This window comes from Apodemus sylvaticus, chromosome 3, assembly GCF_947179515.1.
Source record: "Apodemus sylvaticus chromosome 3, mApoSyl1.1, whole genome shotgun sequence".
NCBI lineage: Eukaryota > Metazoa > Chordata > Mammalia > Rodentia > Muridae > Apodemus > Apodemus sylvaticus.
This window is the reverse complement of record NC_067474.1, coordinates 152070354-152095481: the sequence shown is the minus strand read 5'-3', so window position 1 is coordinate 152095481 and position 25128 is coordinate 152070354. Positions and strand designations below refer to the sequence as shown.

General features: G+C 50.1%; 1 protein-coding gene across 1 annotated transcript in view; it reads left to right on the top strand.

The window, feature by feature from the left end:
* The window catches only part of Vwa5b1 (von Willebrand factor A domain containing 5B1), a 43446-nt gene that overhangs the window by 2801 nt on the left and 15517 nt on the right, over positions 1-25128 (top strand). The window contains exons 3-13 of the mRNA XM_052175714.1: positions 976-1231; positions 3346-3491; positions 4349-4480; positions 5044-5168; positions 10051-10227; positions 15485-15595; positions 17924-18126; positions 18550-18664; positions 18963-19148; positions 21070-21241; positions 22464-22654. Of these exons, the coding sequence (XP_052031674.1) occupies positions 976-1231; positions 3346-3491; positions 4349-4480; positions 5044-5168; positions 10051-10227; positions 15485-15595; positions 17924-18126; positions 18550-18664; positions 18963-19148; positions 21070-21241; positions 22464-22654 (1814 nt within the window). The remainder of the gene's footprint in view (positions 1-975; positions 1232-3345; positions 3492-4348; positions 4481-5043; positions 5169-10050; positions 10228-15484; positions 15596-17923; positions 18127-18549; positions 18665-18962; positions 19149-21069; positions 21242-22463; positions 22655-25128) is intronic.

Sequence of the window (25128 nt, the reverse complement as noted above, 5' to 3'; positions counted from 1 at the left end):
GGAGGGGGAGAGAGGAGAGAGAGAGAGAGAGGGAGAGAGAGAGAGAGAGAGAGAGAGAGAGAGAGAGAGAGAGAGAATATAGATTATATATAGAGAGAATATAACACACGAAGCCACCCAGCATCCCTCTGGCCTTGCACTCCCAGGTGCATGCACCACACACACACACACACACACACACACACACACACACATCTGTAAATGGAATAAATGATCAGACCCACCCAGAGCTAAACTGATGCATACCAAGAACTTGAGCCACAGTAAGTTCTGGAAGCCTAGCTAATGACTCCCACTAGAGAGGAAACCGAAGCTCAGAGACAGTGGCGGGTTCAAGGCCACATGGTGTGTTAGTGGCTTGGCCCATTCCAAGTAGGACATGATGAAGTAAGCACAGGATGCAATAGGATCGTTGGCTGCTCTGGATCCAGATGGAGCTGAAGATGTTAACGTGAGCATCCAGATGTACACTGAGGATGGTCCCTTCTGATGCGTCTGTTGTGAAGGGTCCTGGTGATGTCAGAGGAGGGGAAGGGAGTCTGAGTGGGAACCAGGGAGGTTCTCATCGGGGCAGGGCGGGGGTGGGAGGCTAGCCGATGGATGGGTAGGACTAGCCCAGTGGGACTTGGAGAAATGAGCCTTTCAGATGAAAGCAAAGTTCACGATGAGAATTGGGAGTGCTTCAGCTGGGGTCTGGGTGGGGTTTGCAGGGTGGGCATGCGATCCTCTGGTGGGGTGCTCCGTGGTTCTGAGTCTCCTGGTGGAAATCCACAACCTCCAGTGAGATCCCCGGGGTCACAGATCCAGGTCCAGAGAGCTAATAATTGGCTGAGCAGCTTAAACAAGGCAACCCTCCATGGTGGGCCTCAGTTTCCCCATTGGCAAGAGGAGGCTGCTCAAAGCTACCCCGTGTCAAGTTTAGAAGGGGGTCAGAGATGAGGTTTGAACAGCACCTAAAGCCAACCCGGCACTTAGGGAACTTTCCGGAAGACGAGATTCCTATCGCGCCGGGAAAGGTGACCTTGGATGAGGATCTGGAGCGGATTCTGTTCGTGGTCAACCTGGGGACCATTGCTCCCATGGAGAATGTCACCGTCTTCATCAGCACCTCTTCCGAACTCCCCACGCTGCCCAGCGGGGCTGTGAGGGTTCTTCTGCCGGCCATCTGCGCCCCGACTGTGCCTCCATCCTCTCCTCAGAGGTTTGGCTCCTCCAGCCAACAGCCGCGAGGGTAAGGAGGCTCTACCCAGACCAGGACCTGGGCAGGTGCAGAAGAAGGAGTCAGGGGGTCGGGCAGGGGAAGATTTGGGGCCTTCTTACTTTCAGAGTTCCAGAAAAATCTCCCTGAAAAGCCCTGTCTTGATCCTGGCAGAAGTAGAATTCTCAAGGGTTAATTTTCAATGCACCTAAGAGGGATTTTTTTTTTGACTACTTATTATGTGGTAAGCCCTATGACCGACCAAGTATTAGGGAAAGAGAAGAGAGAAAAACAACTTGATTCTTGCGGTTTAGAAACTCTGAGGAGAGCCAGGGTTGGTGGTATTCACTTTTAATCTCAGTACGCAGGAGGCAGAGGCAGGTGGATAGGTCTTTGTGAGTTCAAGGTCAGCTTGGTCTGCACTGTGAGTTCAGTTCGCCAAAAGCCAGAACTACATAGGTTGACACTCTGCCTCAAAACCGACAACAAAAATTGAAGAGAAGATATCATTATTGCCGTGCAACCATTATATGATTTCTTATGCATGGGCTTAAACACATAACTAATGGTGTACAAACTGTGGTTGGGGAGAGCTCCTTTAGGCTAAGAGGGTGAGGAAGGGGTCCTTAACCTGGTGTCCAGAGACCAGGTCAGGTTTCACTGACAGCTTGCAGTGAGGATGGGGTCCCAAGGGGGGAACTGGCTCAGGCAACAGGTAACAGATTGCAAGGCTAGGATAGCAAGGCAGATGGATGGGGCTGCCTTTTATCTAGAAGAGACTAAGGCAGCAAGAGTTATGTTCTTCTCCTTCTTCCTGCCTCCTCCTTCCCCCTCCTCCTCTTCCTCCTCCTCTTCCCCTCCTCCTCTTTTCATTCTCCTTTTCCCCTTCCTCCTCCTCTTCCCCTCCCCCTCATCCTTCCTCCTCCCCCCCCTCCTCTCCTCTTCCACATCCCCTCTCCTCCCCCTACCTTCCTCCTGAGCTGCTGGGGATGGAGCCCAGACCCTTATACTTGCTACACAAATGCTCTGCAGCTGGGGAAGCTACAGGAGTGCCACCAGGAAGCAGGTGGCAAAGGTGGACTGGGCAGGTATCACCAGCCCGTGGTCAGTTTGCAAGCACTGCCCACAGGGCTACAGTGTGGGTTTTAAAGGCAGAACCTTACTGGGACATTCTGGGCTGTAGTGGACCAGAGAGCCCTGGTGAACTAGCTGGCAGAAGTGACAGCTGGCAGAAGTGACAGCTCTGCTCTTAAGAATCTGTATCACCCCTCCCGCCACGACCCTCTCAGATGCCCAAATCTGACACAGGGAAAATTAGAAAGTCAGCTGATACAATGTTTGCTGGGCCATAGGAAGGAGAGGATTCCTGTTCACAGCCAGGGGAAAGGGAACTGGACTACAGAGCAGGAAAGAAGTTTGACGATGCTCGTCATGGGCCAATTATCCAGGGACCCAAAGAAGTGTTCCTTATGCCAGAGGAGACACAGCAAGTATGCTAGCGGCGGTGTTTGTGAGTGTAGCGGGAAGTGAGCACGTGGTGACGGATGTCCCTATCTGGCATGGAGTTAACCGCAAGCACTCCCTGAGCAGCAGCCACGCAGGCAGAATGGGTGAAAGCCAGTGTGAAGGTCACTGAGGTGTGTGACAGACCACCGACACAAGGCAGTGTGACGCTGCAAGTCATTCCTACCACAAGCAAGCAAACCTGGCAAGCTTGCCAGCTTTGCCAAATTCTAGCCCTAGGTAGGCCCTTGGGTGAGTCAGTCGCCTCTGCCTGCTGGGCCTCAGATCCTCTCAGGAGGGACGTTGAGCATTGGGATCCTCCTCTTGGGTCTGTGGTGAGAGTGACAAGGGTTGAGGCACTGGGTGGGACCCCATGCCTGCATCTTGACCCATCAACCCAGGTACTCCTTAGAGGTAGTTATAGCTGCTTTCTGTATCCAGGCCCTCCCCGGATGAATGAGATGGCAGAGGCCCTGGGATGGGAGAAGGCAGTGCTGTGCAGGCTTCTCATGCTGGCATGCCTCTGTCTGGCTTCCTCTGGCTTCCCCCTCCTCCCTCTTCCTCCCCTTCCCTCCTCTTCCTCCCTTCTCTTTCTCTTCCTCCTCCTCCCTCTCCCTCTTCCTTCTTCTCCATACCCTTTCTAGCAAAGACCCACACTGCTTCGGCACCCAGACGAAGGACTCCTATAACAGGCTGTGTCTGGCCACTCTCCTGGACACAAAGGTGACCAACCCAATGGAATATGAATTCAAATTTCAGCTGGAAATCCGTGGGCCGTGTCTGCTCGCAGGTAAGAGGGAGATGCCCAGGCACAAAGACAAGGCCAGGAGAGACAGGGCTTCAGACCCAAGGTCATCAGAGAGATGGGGGAGGGGGAAGAGCACACAAAGACCACCTAACCCAGATAGAAGTCAGAAGTCACGCTGAAGCACTCAGCAGCCGAGCAAGCTGTCCCAAGATAAACCTCTCCCCAGCTGAACCCAGCTCCATCAGGTGACTTCCCTGGGGAAATACCTTCTGGGAGTGGTAGGTAGCCCCGCCTTCTTCGGAAGGCCATGACTATAAAGCCAAGCTCTGGTTCCCACCTGAGGAATATTCAAACCCCTCCCCGTAGCCTAGCAACCACCCCAACGAGTCAGGGGTGGTGCCTCCTGCTTATAGGACATTATAAAATTCTCTGGGTAATTCTGACGTGTAAACAGGGCAGGCTGAGACCTGGGTAGGATGGTTCTCCTCCCAGCCAGCTTGGGTTTGCCAAGGGTACAGGGCATGGCTTCTTATCGGTGGGAGATTATCGCTGTGCAAGATGCCACTAAAGGGCACCCACAAAACAGATATCCCCCGTAGAGCACTGAGCTCTTCCTTATTGCTTATTAGCATTCAGGGCGCCCCAAGAGCAAGCGTCCCTCCCTGATCCCTGCTAGATCCTGTGGTCAGGAAGGAAGGACCGCTAGGCACCATCTTCCACACTGAAGGAAGCCAAGAAGGGTGCCATGCTCACACATCAACAGAGAAGTCCAAGTTAGGGCTGGTCTGTCAATCATTCCCAGCCAAAGTCTCATGCCCCCCCAACCCCCGCTCTGAGCTCCTTCCTCTCTTGTGCTCCTAAATCTGTTCCTCCTCTGTCCTGTCTTTTGTACCACTCAGGGGTAGAGAGTCCCACTCATGAAATCCGAGCAGACGCTGCCCCATCAGCACACTCAGCCAAGAGCATCATCATCACCTTGGCCAAAAAGCATACCTTTGACCGGCCAGTGGAGATCCTTCTCCACCCCAGTGGTATGGTATCCCACATGCGTGGGGTTCCGCTGCCCTTGTGGACCTGCCCTTATCTGCTGCCCTTGTCTAGTCAGTGCAAGAGTTGGGGGCATGTGGGAGATGGAGCGGGGCGGAAGAAACCAGAGACTTGCTCCCAGGGGAATTGTATCAATTTGGCAGAACCAAATGCCTAGCCCCGGGTGTCATCTTCCTGGGAGAACTTGAACCCCTAGGCTGCCTGAGGAGAAGAGCTTTTCCCTCAGTGAGTCATCTATCGCCTCCTCGAAAACTCACAAAATATCTGGTCCTGAAAAGATCCCCCAGGCACTTGGCTCAGCCCCAGCCTATTTACATAATGTATCCCTTACATAAGGGTAAACTGAGGCCTATGGAAAAAAAGTTGGTGCTAGGCTCCCTCAGCAGAGAAGTCATCCCCCGATCCCTGCCCATTCATATTCAGGGATGTCACCTTCTTCTCCAATTAGGAACCCAGCCCCACCCATGAAGAAATCACCCCTAGACTATAGCCCCTGCTACACCCCTCACACCCAGGCGAGTGCTGAGAATTGATCTCTTCTGTGCAGAGCCTCACAAGCCACACGTCCTGGTGGAGAAAGGGGACATGACCCTGGGGGAATATGACCAGCACCTGAAGGGAAAAGCAGACTTCATCCGGGGGACAAAGAAAGACACCAGCGCAGAGCGGAAGGTGAGCCACAGGTGGCAGAGCTGGGTGGCACTGGGAACTTGGTCTCACTGAACCATTGAGGGCACTTAGTTAGCCCAAAGTGGAGGACAAGACCCCCCCCCAGCCCCCACCAAGGTCACATCCTAAACTGGTGGCAGAGCCTAGAGAGGGAGCAAGAGGTGTTCCCTTCTGGGGTCCCAGACACCACATGGGGGAGGGGGTAGATGTGATGCTGCAGTCACCCCAGCTTGTTGCCCCACTAGGTCAGCATCTCCTGGTCCCCTCACTACCCATAAGCCCAGTGGGGCTTGCAGCTAACTACAGATGCCGCTTTGGCCTTATTTCTCCGGGTCACTCTGTTCCTACAGCCCCTACCTCTGCTAAGCAAGCTCCTCCTCCTTCCTCTGTCTGGGATCCTCATTACTTGTGGGTATCTCCTACAAAATGGATAAAGGAAAGACCAGAAAAGGGAGTGAAATCTCCCCAAGCCCAGCATGGAAGGGTGAGGAGGCCCTGACTGCAGCGAGGGCAGGACAGTGCCGAACCCACGACCACACACTGAGCCCCATAATCTCTCTTCCACACATGGTGCATATCCTGAACGTCTGTTGTGGTGGTGCTTCCCTTTCTACTGACTCATTTGCTGATGAGGAGTCTGGCGTCTAGTGCCCAGTGTTACCTCTAGAGTTAGCGCTGGGACTTCCGGGGCTAGAGGACTGGAAACACTCCTGGAACGGGGTGCGGTGCAACTGTGCTTAGCTGTCCCTTACCTTCCTGCTGCCCTCGATGGGACAGGGGACTGAGAAGGGACATGGACAGGAAAATGGGGGTAACCTGACTGCTTGTGTCAAACCCACTGTGGGACCCCAGTGGAAATTCCTGCTGGCGGAGACGTAGGGGACTTGATGTAGTCATTAAGCTAAGAGACAGACAGACAGACGGACGGACAGATGGACAGAGTGACATAGAAGAGAGAAGACAAGACAACGCAGACAAGGCACTTGTCTTCCAGATGAATTTGCTAGAAAGGGAAGCTGAGCTAGGTTTCAAGGACTAGGACAGATGCCAGAGGTTCCGCCATCAATTTCCCAGAACAAATGATGGTGTGGACGGGGTAAGCCCCACCCCCATCCCCAAGGCCTGGAGATGGCTGTCCTGGCTGCCAGACCTTAAATCAATTAGCTCTGGGAACGCTGTGGCAAATGAGAATTAATTTACCACCTTGGGTTAGTTATGCAAATAGCCCCGTATTCTCCCGAGTTCTGAGAAGGGGCCGTGATCAGGAAGCAGCTGCTCAGAACTGATGAGTTCATTGTAATTGGATAACGGCAGCTTGAGGAGCCGTCAGGGGATCCGGAGCCAAGCACCCACTCCGTCCCCCTAAAGGGCAAAGTCAGGTTGATGAAAGAAGCAGCCGCAGCTGACAGAAGTGGCTGGTTCTGCTTTGGGCTCTGTCCTTCAAAAAGCCAAGCTGGGCAGTGGCCTCTTGGCAAAGGGGCCCTGAGTGGGAGGGAACGGAGGATCCGCAGGTGAGAACGAAGTCAGGTCAGGGCATCCAGACGGTGAACCTCACCCAGAAAGGACGGAGATGAGCTGCCCATAGCTTATTTCCCAAAGAAAGCAGAACACCAGAACAACACCGAGTGAAGGAGGTGAAAGTCTAAAGAGAGACAGAGACTGAATCAAAGTAACCAAACTGATAGCAAAAGCAGATCAATGTCAAAAGCAGACAAGGCACACACACAGCATGGGACAGAGGAGAGACAGAGAGAGACAGGGAGAGGGGCAGGGAAAGAGAGAGAGAGAGAGAGAGAGAGAGAGAGAGAGAGAGAGAGAGAGAGAGAGAGAGAGAGGAGAGAAATGGAGAGGGAGAGTGCAATCCAGAGTTTGCTTTATTCATTCAACAAACACTAATTACCCAACAGACGCCAGGCTCGTTCCTGGTACTTAAAGGAACAGCCCTGGAAAGGATGCATTCCTGACCCCCAAGGACTTTATCTCCTAAGACAGGCAGACCCACAAGTGAGCAAGATTGGCTGGGAGAGGGGTTGGTACCATAGGAGAAACAGGACCAGGTAATATGATGGTAGGTGCTGGGCAAGTGCCCATCGGAGAACAAGATCCGGGCGGCAGAAGTTCCCCAGGAAAAAGGGTGGGCAGAGAGAACACAGGTGCCGGAAGTGTGAGCAGAAGAGCGGGATGGGGCGGAGACATTCAGAGCTGAGTGGTGCAGACTCCCAGGGCTTCATAAAGTAGAGCTTAGAGCATGGGGGGGTGGGGGGTGTTGCCAGCTGCTATGTGTACATGGACCCCAGGAAAGAAAAGGGAGGCCAGCAAGGGGTGACTGTGGGGGCGTGGCAAGAGAAGAGCCCGCCCCCAACTTGGGCAATGCCACAGAGACAGCAAACCAGATCAAGTTGAGGTGTCTGTCAGGTAAGGAGTGAGAGTCTGTGCTGAAGAATGGTCTGGGAGGAGTCTGGAAGAGAGAAACATTGTAGACAACTGCTGTGACTGTGGCAGACAGGTGAACGCTCATGCCCAGCGTCGGGATAGAGGGGAAGGGAAGGGGAAGAGGAGACTGGGAAATGGACACAGACCTGTGAAGATACAGCCTCGGGTGGAGGCAGTGGGGATGGAGGAAATAGATCCAATTCAGGGTGGACTGGGTGGAGAATCAGGGACAGGAGCCTGCAGCAGCATGTGGTCTCAGGGCAGACCCCCCCAACCCAAAGCATAAAAATGACAAAGGCCAGAGGGCAAGGGGGCATGCCGGACAAGTTGGGTGTAATCCTGGGAGCCGACATGATGGAAGGTAAAAGCTGGTTTCTACAAGCTACCTCTGACCCCCATGTGCACAGCCTTGTATGTGTGCACACACACAGCAGTCATAAGAATGTATCAATTCAAAGGTAAATAAGAGTAGAAACTGGACTAACGAGGGGTCCAGTGAAGTATCTGCTGTGGGAGTCCCATCACCAGCACTGACATAAAAGCCAGGCACACAGAGGTCAAAGGCTTGTGAACCCAGATATGCCCACATCTGATAGGTAATGACACATACATGTGTGTGTGTGTGTGTCTGTGTGTCTGTGTGTGTCTGTGTGTCTGTGTGTCTGTGTATCTGATAGGTATGGGTATATATATATATGCATGTGTGTAGGTATGTATGTATCCGATTTGATATGGGCATATATATTATATATATAAAATATAGGATATATGTGCATGTGTATGTATGTATTATGTATCTGATAGGTATGGGTATATATATATATGTGTATATACACACACATATACACATATACATACATACATACACATATACATATATATATACACATATACATACATACATACACATATACATATATATATATATATATATATAAAACCTATCAACCTGGTGACATCCAAGTTGAGAGATCCTTTCTCAAAAACTAAGGTGGAAGGCAATTGCAGAAGACACCCAAAGCTGACCTCTGGCCTCCACATTTACACATAGAAGGACACACATACACATACACACACACACACACACACACAGAGAGAGAGAGAGAGAGAGAGACAGACAGACAGACAGACAGAGACAGAGAGACAGAGACAGAGAGAGAATCAAACAGATAGACTGAAGCTCCTGTGCCTCCTGTATGGATCCGTCTCCTAACTGAGCACCATGGGGATCCTTGGAGATGCAGAAACCTGAGGTGCAGTGCAGTTGCTAGTGTGCTGGACAAAAGCACAGCGCATGCTGCATTCAGTGCACAAGGTGCCTGAGTCCGCCACGGCAACCACGGCAGCCACAGCAACAGCAATGACATTCAGTCTGCCAGGCCGCCAGAGTGGTCCATCACCACACGGCGATTCCACTCATGCCCTCATGGGTAATTCCTCATGGGTAAGGAAATTAAGCAACTATCTCCTGGAAGGATGGGGAAGAATTTCCAAACATTAAAAACAAGAAGATGGAGGAATTTATCCGTGGGAGAGATCCAGTGCGCAGGGGAGCCAGGCTGTCAATGAAGGTGAGCCAGAGACAGGCAACATCCCAGTGTGAGCTTGAACGATCATTATTCTGTTAATGGGTTCCCCCCTCATGTGCACTAATATAGCTCATCCTCCCAACCACTCTAAGAGGTGAGTGTTTTCACCCCACTGTACATGTGAGGGGACACCCAGAGGAAGCACTTACCTGATACCATACAGTTGGATGGCATCAGAGTTCAAATTCAGAAACATGCAAAGCTGTGTTTACTGTAGCAGCCTGTAACCCTTTAGTAAGCATGGGAGCCAGGGATAGCCAGCCTGGAAGCTTTTGGCATAGAGTATAAGTTGGCTCTAGCTTGGTGAGTGCTTGGTGCTTGGTGCTTGGTGAGTGGTGGCGGTCAAGGGCTAACATGAGTCCAAGGAATCGTTAATTGCCCAAGTGTTTTAGGACTCTTGCCAGAATGAAGTGACTAAATGTCTGTGCACCCTAGATCAGCCACCAACAATGAACTAAAGAAAAATTCAATTCAAGTGTCAACTAGTAAACCGCTGAGTTTGGGGTTACTTACAGGAGCACAGCTGACTCAAAGGCAAGTTGCCTCTCTGAAGAGCCCCTCTGAGTGAGCATGCACAATGACTCACCCAAGCTGCATCCTGGAAGCTCCCTATAGAACCTGAGCATGTTGAAGAGTCTCCTCTCCTCAGCACTTAATGCTTCTTCTAAAATCCCAGGCAGAGGTCTTGTGAATCCTGTAGGTTTCAGGAACCTCCTGAGACTTCTTGTGTTGACTTCCGGAACCTTGTAAGCTTACTTTCCTTCCTGGGTCTTGAGAAGCCTCCCTCCCATAGAAAGACATGTTTTAGTTAGGAGGAAACAGTTAGACTACACCAAATCCAAGAGTGTTCCCTTCTCCTCCAGACAGAAGTCATCCGGAAGCGTCTCCACAAAGACATTCCCCACCACTCAGTCATCATGCTCAACTTCTGCCCTGACCTCCAGTCTGTGCAGCCCAACCCGAGGAAGACGCATGGGGAGTTTATCTTCCTCATCGACAGAAGCAGCAGCACAAGCAAGACCAACATCCAGCGCATCAAGGTACTGTGTGTGGGACTCCGCCCCCAGGAGCCAGGGTCTAAGTACCTCAGCTGTGCTTTCCTCTGCCTGGCTTCCAGAGGACTTTCTGTTCCAAAAGGCCACTTGTTCAAAAATCAGTTTAAGTAGAGACACCTAAACTCAATTTGCTCCCAAAATAAACCCCTTGAAGTGATGAGAGCAGAGGCAGAGATGCTGTGTTTACAAGGCGTGAGGTCCTTCACGCTCTGCAAACGTGTGCTGCCAACCTATGCTGGATGAAGCACTCTCCCAGGTCCTGAGTGGGGAGGAGCACGGAGCAGGCGGTCATCCATGTGCTGTGAGCCTAGAACATGCAGGATACCGTGAGTGTGGCTGGTGTTTAATCCAGCTATCCTATTGTCACTGTTTCCACATGAAATGGCTCTCCAGAGTTGTAGTAACCTACCCAAGGTCACATACAATCTGCAATCAAACCAGTGGCTGCCTGACCGTTCTCTCATCTGACATCATAGAGTCACTAGATATAGCCTCTGCCACATATTAATAGAACCCAATAGAAATGATTAGGCTTGCTCTGGGTAGATAGCTAAGTCAGTGCTTGCAAGGGCATGAAGTAGATTCCCAGAAGTCATATCTACAAAATAATTTCCAGGTGTGGTGGAGCCCAGTTGTAATCTCTGCACTGGGAGGCAGAGGCTGGTGGACCTGTGCAACTCATTGGCCAGTCAGCCTAGCAAGCCAGCTCCAGTTCAGAGATAAACCTTGTCTCAAAAAATAAGATTGGGAGTGCCTGAGACAGTGCCCAGGGTTGTCACCTGCTTTTAACAGGTGTTTGCACACATGTGAATGCACACATATACACATATACACATGCACACAGACACATACGTACATACATGCATACATACATAGATACATACTATATGCACACAGACCACACATAGACACATATATACATACATACATACATACATACACACATAAATACAGAGATTCACACACATGCATACATACACAGATTCACACACATATGTCACACATTCATACATACACATATCACATACATGCACCCATGTGCACACACGAGTATGCACACACACATTAAAAAATTTTAAATTTAGTTATCCTTTTTCCCAAATGACTAATAGTGGGAAGAGCCCTGAATGCAACCTTCTTCGAAAAAGAAAACAAACAAACAAACAAACAAATGAACAAAAAAACAAACCAAGATACCAATATATTCACAGCCTAATGACTCTCGACTCACAAAGTTCACAGTCTAGTGTAGTGAGCCAACTTGACAGCCAGTTAGAAGACCTGGGAGTTTGGTTTGTTCTCTTTACTTTGGAAACTCCACAAAAAAAAAGAAAAAATGTGTGTGTGTGTGTGTGTGTGTAAATAAAATAAAATAAGATATAAAAATGCAGAAGAATGGTAGAGCCCTCTTCACCCACCTTGAAGCCCATGAAGTCCAGTCAGGAAACCACTAATCTTGTTATGGAATTATATAATGTTCCCTTTTATTGTGACTTCTGCAGGTGTCTGTCTCCCCATCTGCAGTTATGAACTCATTAAGAGAGAGAGAGGACTGTCTCATTCTCATCTGTCCCCGTGAGGCCTATCTCTGTACTTCTGCATAAAACTCCTCATTCTATTTATTGGACTGAGTAATAGACTGTAGCTGAGGGGAATGGGGGCAGGCCAAGGAAAGAGTGGGCTCTCCTGTCACGAGAAGCTATCCTGCTCCTTTATTTTTTTCTTACCCATGGAGCAAGCTCCGGTTTCCAGGGCAACAGCCTCAGCAAGGGGGCGGGGCTTGGGTGGAATCAATGAGACCAGCTATCCTTTTAGTTCCTCCTTGTCTTGAATAATGGCAGAAGCATCAGAGCTGAAAGCCAATATCCTTCTGACAGCATATGGATGTGAGACCAGACTGGTGGGGGGCTATCTTCTCCTACCCTGTGGGCCGCCAGAGGTGGAGGCTCGTGGGGAGCTGTCCGGGGTGCTGGAGTGCTGCAGTATATTTCCCCATCCTCTGTTCTGCAGCCACACTAAGACATCCTTTTGGTCACCCAAGAGTGTCCCAGCATTATAAACCTAAAACAGTCTTGGAAGAGCATCTCATACTATGTCCCTCATTTCTGGGCTAAGGAAATTAAATCCTTAAGAGGTGAAATGCTTTTCCCAGGATCACAGGGCTGCCGGTGGAAGGGCCTGAGCCTTCCAGATCTCTGCTCAGTTCTCATGCACTGCTCATGAACTCTGGTTTTCACAAAACTCTCTTGTTTGAGCATGTCATTTCTGCTGCATGCCATCGTTGAAGGAGCAATGCCAGGGTCCAATATCGATTCTGTCACAGTTGCTATGTGGCTTTGGACAAACCGATTCTCGATGCCTGGACTTCATCTTTTCTATGAAATGAGAAGAAAGGATGGATTCAGGGAGGGCAGATGTGTGTCACATGGTGTGTGTCGCGTGATGTATGTCACTTGGTCCTCCACTTCCTTCCCCTTAACCCAGGTAGACATCAATAACTGATCCTGTCTGTTTCCCAACACCCCCTCCCACCCCTGCTAAGCCTGGACTGTGTCTCTGTGTCCTTCTCATGCAAGCACTCCAGGAAGTTATTATCATTAAAATGAAATTGCTTGGGAGCCAAAAAAAAAAAAAATCCCCTTTGTGAATGGTCACCCTCCTCCGCCTTCAGGGCTTCAGACTGTCTTTGTCTGGTCCAACCTTCAGACCCCTTTCCCTGTATTGTCTCCCCCTGGTGTTTTCCTAGTTCCATTCACTGGGTTCAAGGTCATGCCCCTCACAAACATCTCTATGCTGGTGCAATTCATTTGGTTAAGCATGACCCTTTCAGAGAAAGGCGCAGAAATTACTCCGGGAAAGCCTTGCCAAGGATAAGGCTGGCTGGGCACAGGATGTTTGAGTCATTCACTATGGTCCATTGGGTAGAAGTTTGGGAGAAAGCAAGTCTTGGGGGTGGGGGAGGGAAAGCGTCAAAATGCAAACAGCCCGCGCCAAAGGGGAAAGGTCAGGCAATTTAATTTCCGGCAGCTGATCCCATTCCTCAGCCAGTGCTTGCTGCCAAAAAGCAGGGCTTTCAGATTCTAATAGGTGTGAGTGGAGACAATCCGTACGGATCAGCAGAGCCTCCTGCCAGCAGGAATATACATTAGCGGCTAATAAAAAATAAGCAGAGATTGACTGCCTCTGGAGAGACACAAAATGTATTGACACAGGCAGTACAGAGAGGCCATGGGACATTAGTGGAAGCATTTAACTAACGTGGGTGTTTGCAGAGGGAGACAGACGAGGAACAGAGCTGCAGGACTGTAATGTCTGCGTGGCACAGCAACTGCTGGCAACCAAAGGACAACTGTTTGCATCTGTATTCTAGAGTATTATGGTCTGCTTCCATGAAACCATGCTGAGATGCCAGGAGACGGGGAGTATGGATACCATAGGGGGGTGAAGTGGCGACCTTTCATCTCTGCCTCTGCACCAAGGCATGGCCAATACAAATGAAGAGATGTATTAGGGAGATTTGTTTTTCTTTTTATTATATTTTATTTTGTGGTCATTCTGGGGTATGGATGGATGTCAGAGGACAACTTGTGTGGTTCAGTTCTCTCCTTCCACCATGTAGGTCCTAGGGATTGGTGTCAGGTGCCATCCATCCAGACCCAGAGCTGTCTTTGTGAAAGTCAAACTCAAGACATCCAGGTGTGAGGACCCAGAACAGTGCCTTGGCTTTCCTGAGCCCCCATCCCCCTCCCTACAAGACAGATGCATTATTGCTAACACAAAGTCATTGGGCTGGTAATAGCAACCACTTACTGTTTCCTCTGTGCCAGGCTGAGGCTCAGACAGACCCAATGTCAAGGGAAGAATGGGAAGGTGGGGTCTCCACGCAGACAGACTGATCGTCACTGGGTATCTCTGGGATACAATGAATGCTCTAGATTGCACGTGAATGTTAACTGAAGGAAAAACACTATGGTGAGCACATCAAGGCTGCTGGGCCCTGATCTCAGCACTGGGCATCATCACTGGCATTTGTCATGCCTGCCACCTCCACAGCTTTCCTTGCTTGCTTGTTTGCTTCCTTTGTGTGTTTTGGTATAGAGTTGAGATACGTAGCCCAGGCTGGCCTGAAAGTCTCTGGGCATGAGATAGAAATTCCCCTACCTTCAACTCCCCATGGCTGAGCTTTGGGACATGCAACCACCATACAGAACCTCTTGATTTCCCTCTTTTTCTCCTTCCTTTCTTCCTTCCTTCCTTCCTTTGTTCCTTTCTTTTTTCTATCATGTGTATTACATGTATGTAAAAATGTAAGTTCATGCAGCTATACTCATGCATGTAGAGACCAAAGCAAGATACTGGTGCCTTCCTCCATCCATTCTCTACTTGTGCCTTTAATCTAGCATCTTGCCCTGAACTGGAAGCTCACCTTTTCTGCCCTGAACTGCTCGCCTTTTCTGCTAGGCTCTCTAGCCAGCGGGTTCTCATGATCTACTCCTCTCCACCCACCAATGTGAGGGTGACAGGTACCCACAGCCATGCTTGGATCACTGTTTGGATTTGAACTCTGGCCCTTGCATTTGCAGAGAAAACACCCTCACACCTCTCCAGCCCCACAACTATCGTTTAGCACTTGTATCAAGGTCTTCTGAGAGTGTATAGCTACAGATGATAAAGATCTCACAGACTCACGAGGTCAAGAGGCATGACTGAACTCTGACTGCAGAGTTTACTACCTGGATGCTCTCCCACCAATCATTTGCCCGCTGTGTGTGTCCACCTTCCCATCTGTAGAATGGGCATACCAACGGACCTGTTTAGTGAGGGCCAATTAGGATGTACTCGAAGTACATCATTTGCATCTAATAAATATGAGCCAAAGAGACCTCCATGGGATCCATCACTGGTTAAAGGCAGGATGATGTTAACACAGGTGCCTCAGATGATGGCCAGATATCATTGGATCAACCATGTGACCTCCCTTCAATGTCAAGCTTGCTTTGGCAGAGAGGAATGGGCAGACTCTGCTCTCCTCACCGCTGAAAGTCAGCAAGAGGTGATGGAACTCTGAGGCCATTGCGGAGTAGCCAAATAGAGAGGCATGTGCTGACAGCGTTGATGGGTCAGCCTCTAGTCGGGAACGGCAGATAGGGTGACAGATAGGTGGCTCCATGCTGGCACTGGTAAGTGGTGACAGAGTGACGGACCCTGTCTGAGTCCTGAGAATCCCTCTCTTGCCTGGCAGGAGGCCATGTTGGTGGCACTCAAGAGCCTCATGCCAGAATGCCTCTTCAATGTTGTTGGTTTTGGATCCACATTTAAGACAGTCTTTACTTCCAGTCAGATCTACAATGAGGTAAGGAGAGAGGAGGTCTGGGCCTGGGTGGGCGGTGGGCAGTGTCGAACCGAGGAAGGGGGAGGGCATCCTGGGGATCCCCAGATGCTCCCTACCCAGGGAGAACACAAATCACAGCTGGGCTAGCAAACTAAGGCAAAACCTTCAGAAATCCTCTGTCCCCAAAAATAAAGTCTGTGAGAACATGGGGGATGGAGAGCAGGGACAGGGGACAGAGGACACCTCGGTCATGCCTGTGACCTGCCACCCACCATAGCCTCTATCTCTTCAAGACCATGGGTTCATGCAAGGCTGAGTTACAGAAGTGGATGGTGACAGACAGGAGAACACTTAACTAGCCAAGTGGCTGCAGATGATGGTGGGGTCCTTCCGAGGCTAAGGCTTAGCTGCCACTGAGAACAAAAGCAGCAAACTGGGTCCATTCTGCCCAGAGCTGAGAAGAGGGGGAAAGGAGGAGCAGAAGAGAGGGCAGGAGAGTGGGAGGGAAGCAAGGACATGATTGGTTACTTACTACTAAAAGCAATTGGATGGGTTGTTTTGTTGTTTTGTTTTGGGTTTTTTTCTTTTTTTTTTTTTTTAGGTTTTTTTTTTATTTGGTTTTTTTCAAGACAGGGTTTCTCTGTATAGCCCTGGATGTCCTGGAACTCACTCTGTACACCAGGCTGGTCTTGAACTCAGAAATCTGCCTGCCTCTGCCTCCCAGAGTGCTGGGATTACAGGCATGCACTGCCACCACCGCCTGGCTTTGTTTTGTTTTTTCAAATAAAAGAGAAATACACATTGAGCCAGAGGTGGTGGCACATGTCTGCAGCCCCAGCATTAGGAAGGCACAAGTAGGAGGATCAGGAGTTCAAGGCCAGCCTGGGCTATAAGACACCCTAGCTCCAACAAGTAAGAATTAGATTGGTGGCCATTGATTGTTCATTTTTTAGATATAGGTAATCAAAAGGAAAAACATTTCAATCTTTTTCTGATCACTTTCTGTGCATTTACACACATTTCAGGTCAAGATTAGGTCTTCCCCGCTGCACACGACCTGCTTTGCCAGACTATCATGAACATGTTTACATGCCAGAAAACGTCCATCTGTGACATCATTTTAATGACTGCCTGGCCCACGGCACGGACAAGCTGGGATTTATTTACAAAGCCTGGAGACTGAGCTTTCCATGGTCCCCATGTTTTTCTAATTAGTCATTTTTTGCTTATAGCTTTCCCATGCATCTTTGCCTGTCTCCTGGGCATGCATTCAAAGCGACATAGTCATCGTAAGACTGGATGGTGACAACATTGACCATTGCTATTTTATTTTAAAGATAAGGTCTTGTGTAGACTAGGCTGATTCAAAGTCTCTATATAGTCGAGGATGAGCTTGAAGTACTGATCTTTTAGCCTCTGCCTCCAGAGAGGAGTACAAACAGGATTACAGGCATACTCCGCCACACCTGGTTTATGTGGGAATGGAACTTAGGGCTTTCCTGTATGCTGGGGGAGTACTCTACCAGCTAAGCCACGCCCCCGCCCTCAGTACAGACCATTCCTTCCAAGTCCCTGCCAAGCATGGATATAGGAAGAAAGTCTTCCTGAGCCCAGGACAGGAAATTGTGTCCAGAGGGAACCAACTCCTATTGCAATGCCATCTACCTGGTGCCAGTAATACTTGGGGAGTCAGGCACCCCAGGTCAGCCTAGGAGGGAGAGGGTCTAAAGCACAGCTGGGAAAGCAAGCTTCCTCTCAAAACACCACTGGCATCGGTGCCAGAGTCAGATACAATGTTCACATCTGAGAGGGCCCAGAACTGGGTTTTTCCTTCCCTGTCGCCTGCTTCCCTTACCAGGCAGGGAGCATTGTTTGTACTGAGGAGTTAGGAGCTCAAAATTCCACCTTTTTCAGAGGTGCTTATATTTCTGAAGAAGAATCCAGAAATGACATTATTTTTGTTTGTTTGTTTGTTGTTTTTGTTTTTTGCAGCAGGGTTTCTCTGTATAGCCCTGGATGTCCTGGAACTCACTCTATAGACCAGGCTGGCCTTGAACTCAGAAATCTGCCTGCCTCTGCCTCCCAAGTGCTGGGATTACAGGCGTGCGCCACCACCGCCCAGTTCTGAAATTACACTATTATCGTTATTCTGCAAATGGTGACATTTTAGGCATTGATTGGGAATAAATTACATCAAGTGGCTGACTATTCTCCCCTTGGGTGGACAGGGGTGTGGCTGAACTACAAGTCAGAGAACAGAGTTCATCTTGGGGTGGGAGTGGGGTGGAGGCGCTTAGAGACACCATGCCACCTGGGACCTGTCTGCCCCACTGTGGTCCTTTCCTGCAGGAGAACTTGGCCTTGGCATGTGACTGCATCCAGAGAATGCGGCCTGACATGGGAGGCACCAACATGCTCTCCCCACTCAAGTGGGTCCTCCGGCAGCCACTGCACCAAGGTCACCCACGGCTCCTCTTCCTGATCACGGATGGGTCTGTGAACAACACCGGGAAGGTTCTGGAGCTGGTGCGGAATCACGCCTCTTCTACCAGGTCAGCCCAGCCCGCAGGTCTATCTAGGGTCCAATTCTCCTAGGCTACCTGAGGTTAGGGGAATCCAAACCAGAACAAACTGAGCCCTGTGTCCGAGGGAGAGGATGGCGCCTACAGTTCCCAGAATGCCTTGTTTCCAGGATGCTTTCCAAGTTTGTCTTTTTTTTCTTTCTTAAGATGAGGAGTTGTCCATAGCTCTGCATGCGTGTCCACATGCAGCTTTGGGAAAGCCTGCGGATAGTGCTCATTGAGTAGTGCGTGTGTGCGTGCGAGCGTGCGTGCGTGCGTGTTCATGATAGCTCCTCCTCCTTAGCCTTTTGCCCAAAAACAGAACCATCTTCAAGCTGCCTCTGCTGGACCACGCTCTGTCTCTTATCCCACCGGGGACAATGATACTGAGTTGCCTCTGTCCCTGTCCCTCAGGTGCTATAGCTTTGGAATTGGACCCACGGTCTGCTACCGATTGGTAAAAGGTCTGGCGTCTGTATCCAAGGGCAGCGCAGAGTTCCTGATGGAGGGGGAACGGCTACAACCAAAGGTACACAGAAGGGCCTCCAGTGTCACCCAGTACTGCAGCAGCCGCTCTGATAAGCCGGAGGGCGAAGTCGAGGTGTCACTCACCCCAGACTGAGCTCTGCGCTGGGCCATTGAGCCTTTATAAAAGCACAGAGCCAATAGCGAAGATCCATTCCAAAAATCTAAGGAGGGGAGTCTTCTGCTGGCTCAGTTACCCCAAGCCTGCCGTGCCTTTCTCCTCTCAAGCCTTATCTCCTCATCTGTCCACATCCTCCTCACACATCCGTCTACTCTGTGTTCTCTCTGACCCTCTCCAACAGATGATCAAATCCTTGAAGAAGGCCATGGCCCCAGTGCTGAGCGATGTGACTGTGGAGTGGGTCTTTCCCGAGACCACGGAGGCCCTGATCTCTCCTGTCAGCACCAGCTCCCTTTTCCCTGGGGAACGGCTGATGGGATATGGCATTGTGTGCGATGCCTCCTTGTACATTTCCAATTCCAGATCTGTGAGTACCCCGATACGATACGTGGGCGATTGTCTGGGGAGCTGTCTCCTCGCCCCACCTCCACCCTCAGTGCATCCTTTCAGTCCCTCTTTAGGAAGTGCTTGCTCTTCATGGCCGGGTTTTTAAGGAGTTACAAACTCAATGCCTAAAGTGACTAAGTTAAAATGAATTTAGTACATCAAAAAACAGGAGCTGGGGACATGGGCCAGGAGCGAGAGGGCGTGGCCAGATAGCGAGAAGGCGTGACCAATGAGAGAGGGGCGTGGCCAAGAAGTGGGGGGGGGGGAGGAGCATGGTCCAGTTAGAAGAGGGCTTACAGCGCTAACATGAGGACCTGAGTTCTAGCTCTGTGTAGAAATACTAGGTACAATGGCATGCACTTGTTCTTTGGGCCTTCTCATGTATGTGTCCACACATGCATGCATGTCACCCCCTATGTGCACCCCCACACAAGAACATAAATACCCACCTGCTTGTAACAATAAACACGCATTAAAAAAATAAAATAAAATGAACGGGAAGCCATGAAAGACAGCAACCATGACTGAACCCCTCGTTACGGCAAAAGGAGCAGAGGGGAGTGTATCCAGCGGCCCGGGGTTTTCCTGACTAGACTGGGCAGCTTCCCTCCGTCCCACTGAAACGTTTCTGTATAGAAACACGGGCCATGTACGTCATCTGTTCATTCCTGTTGCACGAGTACGAGGAACCAGTTGACCCCAGGACCCACGTATTTGGGAAGCACCGTGGCACCCAGCAGTGCTGGAGACGGTGAAGGCAGGAGGATCTGACTCTGGGACTGGCTGGTCAGGCACTTGAGCCTAATGACAGACTCTAGGACACTGAGAGACCCTGTCTCAAAGCGATAGACAGTGCCGAGCACTGCTGACGATGACCCCAAGGTTGCCCCCTGGCCTCCACACACATGTGCATTCTCACATATGTGAACAGACATACAAACATACACGAACATGTGCTCACATGCGCGCACTATTTTTCAAAGCTCTGTTTATTTCATCCGAGAGACTGGCCATCTTTTCCCCTGCTGCTGGCGGGGTTGGGGAAGCAGTGCCTTCCTGTGCCGTTGGTGTGACCGTGACTCACTGTTACCTGCCCGGGAAGCAATCTAGAAATATCTTGTGACATTAGAAATACTCAGATCTTTCGATCCAGAAATGTCCCTCCTGGGATGCTGCCCCAGAGATGTAATAGTGATGTAATGGATTGACGACCACAGAGCTGATGGTGGAGACAAAAAGCCATGACACAAAAGTGGAACATTAGAAAGGCAGAGGGGAAGAGGTTAGCAGGCAGGACAAAATTCAATATACTAACAAATGTGCATGGTCTGATTTCTTTATAAAATAAATCATGCCCTCCAAAAGAATGCTATGTGTTTATGTGTGTGCATTTGTATTGTGAAGAATAGAATCAAAGGACACACAGTTTACCTATTAGGAGACAATGTCATTTAGAATTACATTTCTAGAAATTTGCAGTGCATGAAGTCAGTGCTTTTAAATAAGAAGGGATTCTATTCTCTCTCTCTCTCTCTCTCTCACACACACACACACACACACACACACACACACACACTTTTATTTTTGTTTTGTGTTGTTGAGACAGAACTGTACTTTGTAGCCCAGGCCGGCCCAGAACTTGCTATACAGCGCAGGCTAGCCCTGTACCACAGTTACATAGTCCTGGGATCCCAGATGTGAACCACAATATCCAGCTCCACGTTAGCCATCCCCTGATCAGAAGTTAGCCTCAATCCTCTAAATAAACACTCAAGCTCTCCTTCTTTATTCCGCCAGATCCTCAGAGGCGGCCTCCTACCCCAGCCCCACTCCACACCTTTGGCTGCCCACAGAAGTCCTTGCTGAGTCTAACTCCTCTCTCACCCTTCTCCCATTGCCAGGACAAAAGGCGAAGATGTGGCATGCCACATGCTCAGGAGTCCAGCAGCTCTGTCTTCTACCACTCTCAGGACGAGGGACTCAGCCCGGGCAGTGGAAACGGTGCCAAGAACTTCAATCAGGGGCAGAGCAAAGATGTCCATCCATGCGACAGAGAGTCCCCCGCCCATCACGGTGGGTCCTCTGCTCTGGAAACCATCTCTGGGACCAGGGTGTAGATATGATGACGCCCATTGTACAGACAAGGAGACAGAGACTGGAATCTCAGCCACTGGCTAAGATCTTGGATGCTAAAGAGTTGGTCAGCCTAGACCTAGCTGCCTTTGTAGAGTTTGATGCTATTCTTAGAGAACATGCACCAGCTATTTGACAAGGATCAGAGTTGGGGTGGAGGAGACGTAGGGTTAGGACAGCTGCTGCCCTCCAAGAGCCTGCTTTAGTCACAGAGGCACAGCTGACCTTAACTCTGATAAATCAGAGCAACAGAGACCTCAACAGGGGCCCCCAACGAGAGAAAAACATATCTGTTCAAGATACAGAGACCTGGGAGGAGGGTGTGAAGGTTGAGGGAAGGGAGAGGGGGTTCTTGGTATCAGAAGCACTCAAGCAAAGTCGTGAGGACGTGGCACATAGAGAGCACTGGTCATTCGCTACTTACCCAGCTCTAAAAGAAGGTGGGAGGGTCTGGGAAGATGGGTCAGTGGGCCAAGTGCTTGTTAAGAAAGCATGAGAATCTGAGTTTGGATCCCTAGTGTCCACCAGTACTGAGAGGCAGAGATAGGGGGATATCAGGGGCTTGCCAATCAAGCTGATCTGGCCTATGGGTGAGCTCCCATCAGGAAGAGATCCCGCCTCAATTCAGCAGCACATATATAAAACTGGAATGATTCGGAAGAAGTTAGCATGGCCCCTGCATAGAGAGGACAGGCAAATCTGTGAAGCATCCCGCAGTGTTGACTAAACTCAACATGAAATAATAAACAAACAAAACTGGGCAGGGGGGGAGTGGCTCTGCAAATCAATTAATTGCTCACCACAAATCAATTGTTCACCACACAAGCAAGAGGACCAGAGTTCGAATCCCCAGAACCCATTTAAAAGTAGTTGAGTGGAAAAACAATTGAAGAAGATCCCTGATGTCAAATCTGGGCCCTATCTACACACACACACACACACACACACACACACACACACACAGGAGGAAAGAACAATTACTGAGAAGATAGACTATGGCTAGACCCGGCAAGGCTTTGGATGTTAAGGGAGGCACCTGCACACATTTCTGTAAGAAAACAGGACCGTAAGACATCTCAAAGCAGGAAGCGGGCATTTGAGCCCCTTCCTTTCCCCCTCTAGCCTCGACCCTGATAACTCCCTTCTCACTACCCTTGCCCAGGTCTGGATGTCTCCCGACGGCGGAGGGCATACAGCACTAACCAGATCTCCAGCCACAAGTCTTGCTCAAGGACCACCACAGCCAGCGACCCCACTGGGACTGCCAGGAGATACCCACTGCGAAAAGCCAAGGTGCAAGACCTGGCCAATGAGAGCAGCTCAGAGAGCCAGCAGTGGCAGATTGATCTGCAGGTACCTAGGATGGGTAGGGTGGGAGGCGCTGGGAAGAGCCGGGCTTGGTGATGGTCACACACAAGAACAAGAATGGGTGTTTGTCACATGAGAGCATTGAGAATCAGGTAGAATGCAGCGCACAGCTCCAGCGGATGGTGTTAGTTTTCATTTGAAGTATATTTATTAATAACCCCTCAGACTGCGTCATCGCTGACTTAGTAAGACACCCCTCTATCCTTAGTGGACCTTCATCTGCCAACTCCTAATGATGCTTTCCCAATCAGGAGGCTCACTAGACACTGCCCAGTCCCTGCACACAGCACTTCCCCCTGGGGACAGGGTACCTGTATAGACCCTTGTCATTAGGCTTTGTGGTACCTGGTAGAGGAGGACATTTGGAAACCAGCCACCCTCACTTGCTACAGATGTGCCACCAACTAAAGGTCAAAGATGTAAGTCGACTTCCCCAGAAGTACACGGCCAGCCTGTGGATTTGACCCAGGAAGCCATTGCCCTCCAGACCTTTGCTATTTCTCCACCACACTGAGGCTCCTTCCGTGGCCGGACAGTCACTCAAGGCCAAGGAAACAGGAGTCAGAGCCACCAGAGGAAGGGCCACCAGTATCCTGCTAGATCCGCCCTCCATAACCTCAGCATCGTTGCTCTCAAGGCCCTGCCATGGGGGGTTGGTCTTAGGCATGATAGACTGTCCCCAGAGTCAGGAAATAAAAGCCACCCAGTTGAGACCACTATGCTAAACCATGTCACTATGCTAAATATTTTCTTCAGGACAGAAAGCATTGGGGATTTGTCCTAAGTATGTGGGTCAAAGCAGCCTGCCCATGGCCTCGTGTGTCCGCCCACTTCCCACAACCTCGTCATGCCTCCCAACTCCACGTATAAATGAGCCCACATACCACCCGGCCCCCTGGGGACTCTCCACTGGGCTTCTCCAGAAACCCCTGATGGGCTTAAGACATGTTAGTTAGTCTTGGAGTCAAGCCTACTCTTCCTCATTTCAGAACCTCTCTGAACTTCGACTGCCTCATCTACAAAATGGGGAGAATTGTGTGTAGATGGATGAGCCGCTATCCACCAGCAGATAGGGAGGGGGAGCTGACTTAAGGTAGAGGAGGCATTAGTGGGTATGGGGTGCGGTCCTGGCCCAACATCTGGCTGTAGCAGATGCTCCTCAACAGCACGTGTGTCCTCTGAGCACTCCAGGGAGGCTGGCTGCCCTTCTTTCAAATCTGCTCCCTATCCCTTCCTCCTCTCTCACCTGGCTTTCTCCTTCACTGTCTCTCCCCAGCACCTCTCTGTCTGTCTGTCTCTCTCCGTCTGTTTGTCTCTCTGTCTCTGTCTCTGTCTCTGTCTCTGTCTCTCTCTCTCTCTCTCTCTGTGTGTGTGTGTGTGTGTGTGTGTGTGTGTGTGTGTGTGTAGATTCCCAGAGACTGGATGGGTGAAAGGCTAGTGTGTAGATGACTCTGTTGCCATGGAAACTGTAGCAGAGTCCATTTCTCTCTGACCCAGCGTGGGTGATGCTGATGTCAGTAGAGACTATCTCAGTCTCGTGTGGGTGGAGGGGTCAGGGAGTTGTAGCTGGGTAACTAACCCCCTCAGAGGCACCCTAAAATTGGCCAGTCTCCTTTACTTCCATGTCCCGAGTCATAAGTCCTTGGCCTAGAGACAGAAAGATATCCCTCTTATGAGGTGGCAGACCTCCCATACATACTAATACATACGTAATAGCATAAAAGGGCCCCCAAAGTTTACTGATATCCCCAAATATCATTCCACCTGCTAAGTGGTTATGTCATTCCCTACTAGGACATGTGTGTGGTCTAAGAAACAGGAAAATTGCCAGGCAGTAGTGGCATACTCCTGTAACCCCAGCACTCTGGGAGGCAGAGGCAGGCAGATTTCTAAGTTCGAGGTCAGCCTGGTCTACAGAGTTCCAGGACAGCCAAGGCTACACAGAGAAACCCTATCTCGGAAAAAAAAAAAGAAGAGGAGGAGGAGGAGGAGGAGGAGGAGGAGGAGGAGGAGGAGGAGGAAAGAAAGAAAGAAACAGGAAATTCAATTTAGCTTAATGGTCTTCCATCACAAAAGTAATACATACTCAGCATTTGGAATTAAATCCTTCAAACAGTTCAGTTGGGTTTAAAGTACAAAGAAAGTCTCCCTCCCCTACAGCAACACTCACTTAATTCCGAGGACGTCTTTCTAGAAATACCATGCGCATACACATATATACAGAACACATGCATATTTTAATAGCTACTTATGCAAATTGTCCTCCAACATACCGTCTTAATGCCTTTTTTAAATACGTTTTGATCTCATTTGTTTCCTCTGGGTATATGACTGGGTAGGCAAGTGAGTGTGGACGCTTCAGCACCCATGTGGAGCTTCGAGGACAACTCCTGGGAGTCAGGTCTCTCTTTCCACCATGTGGGTACAAAGAACCAAACTCAGGATGTCAGTGTTGGTGC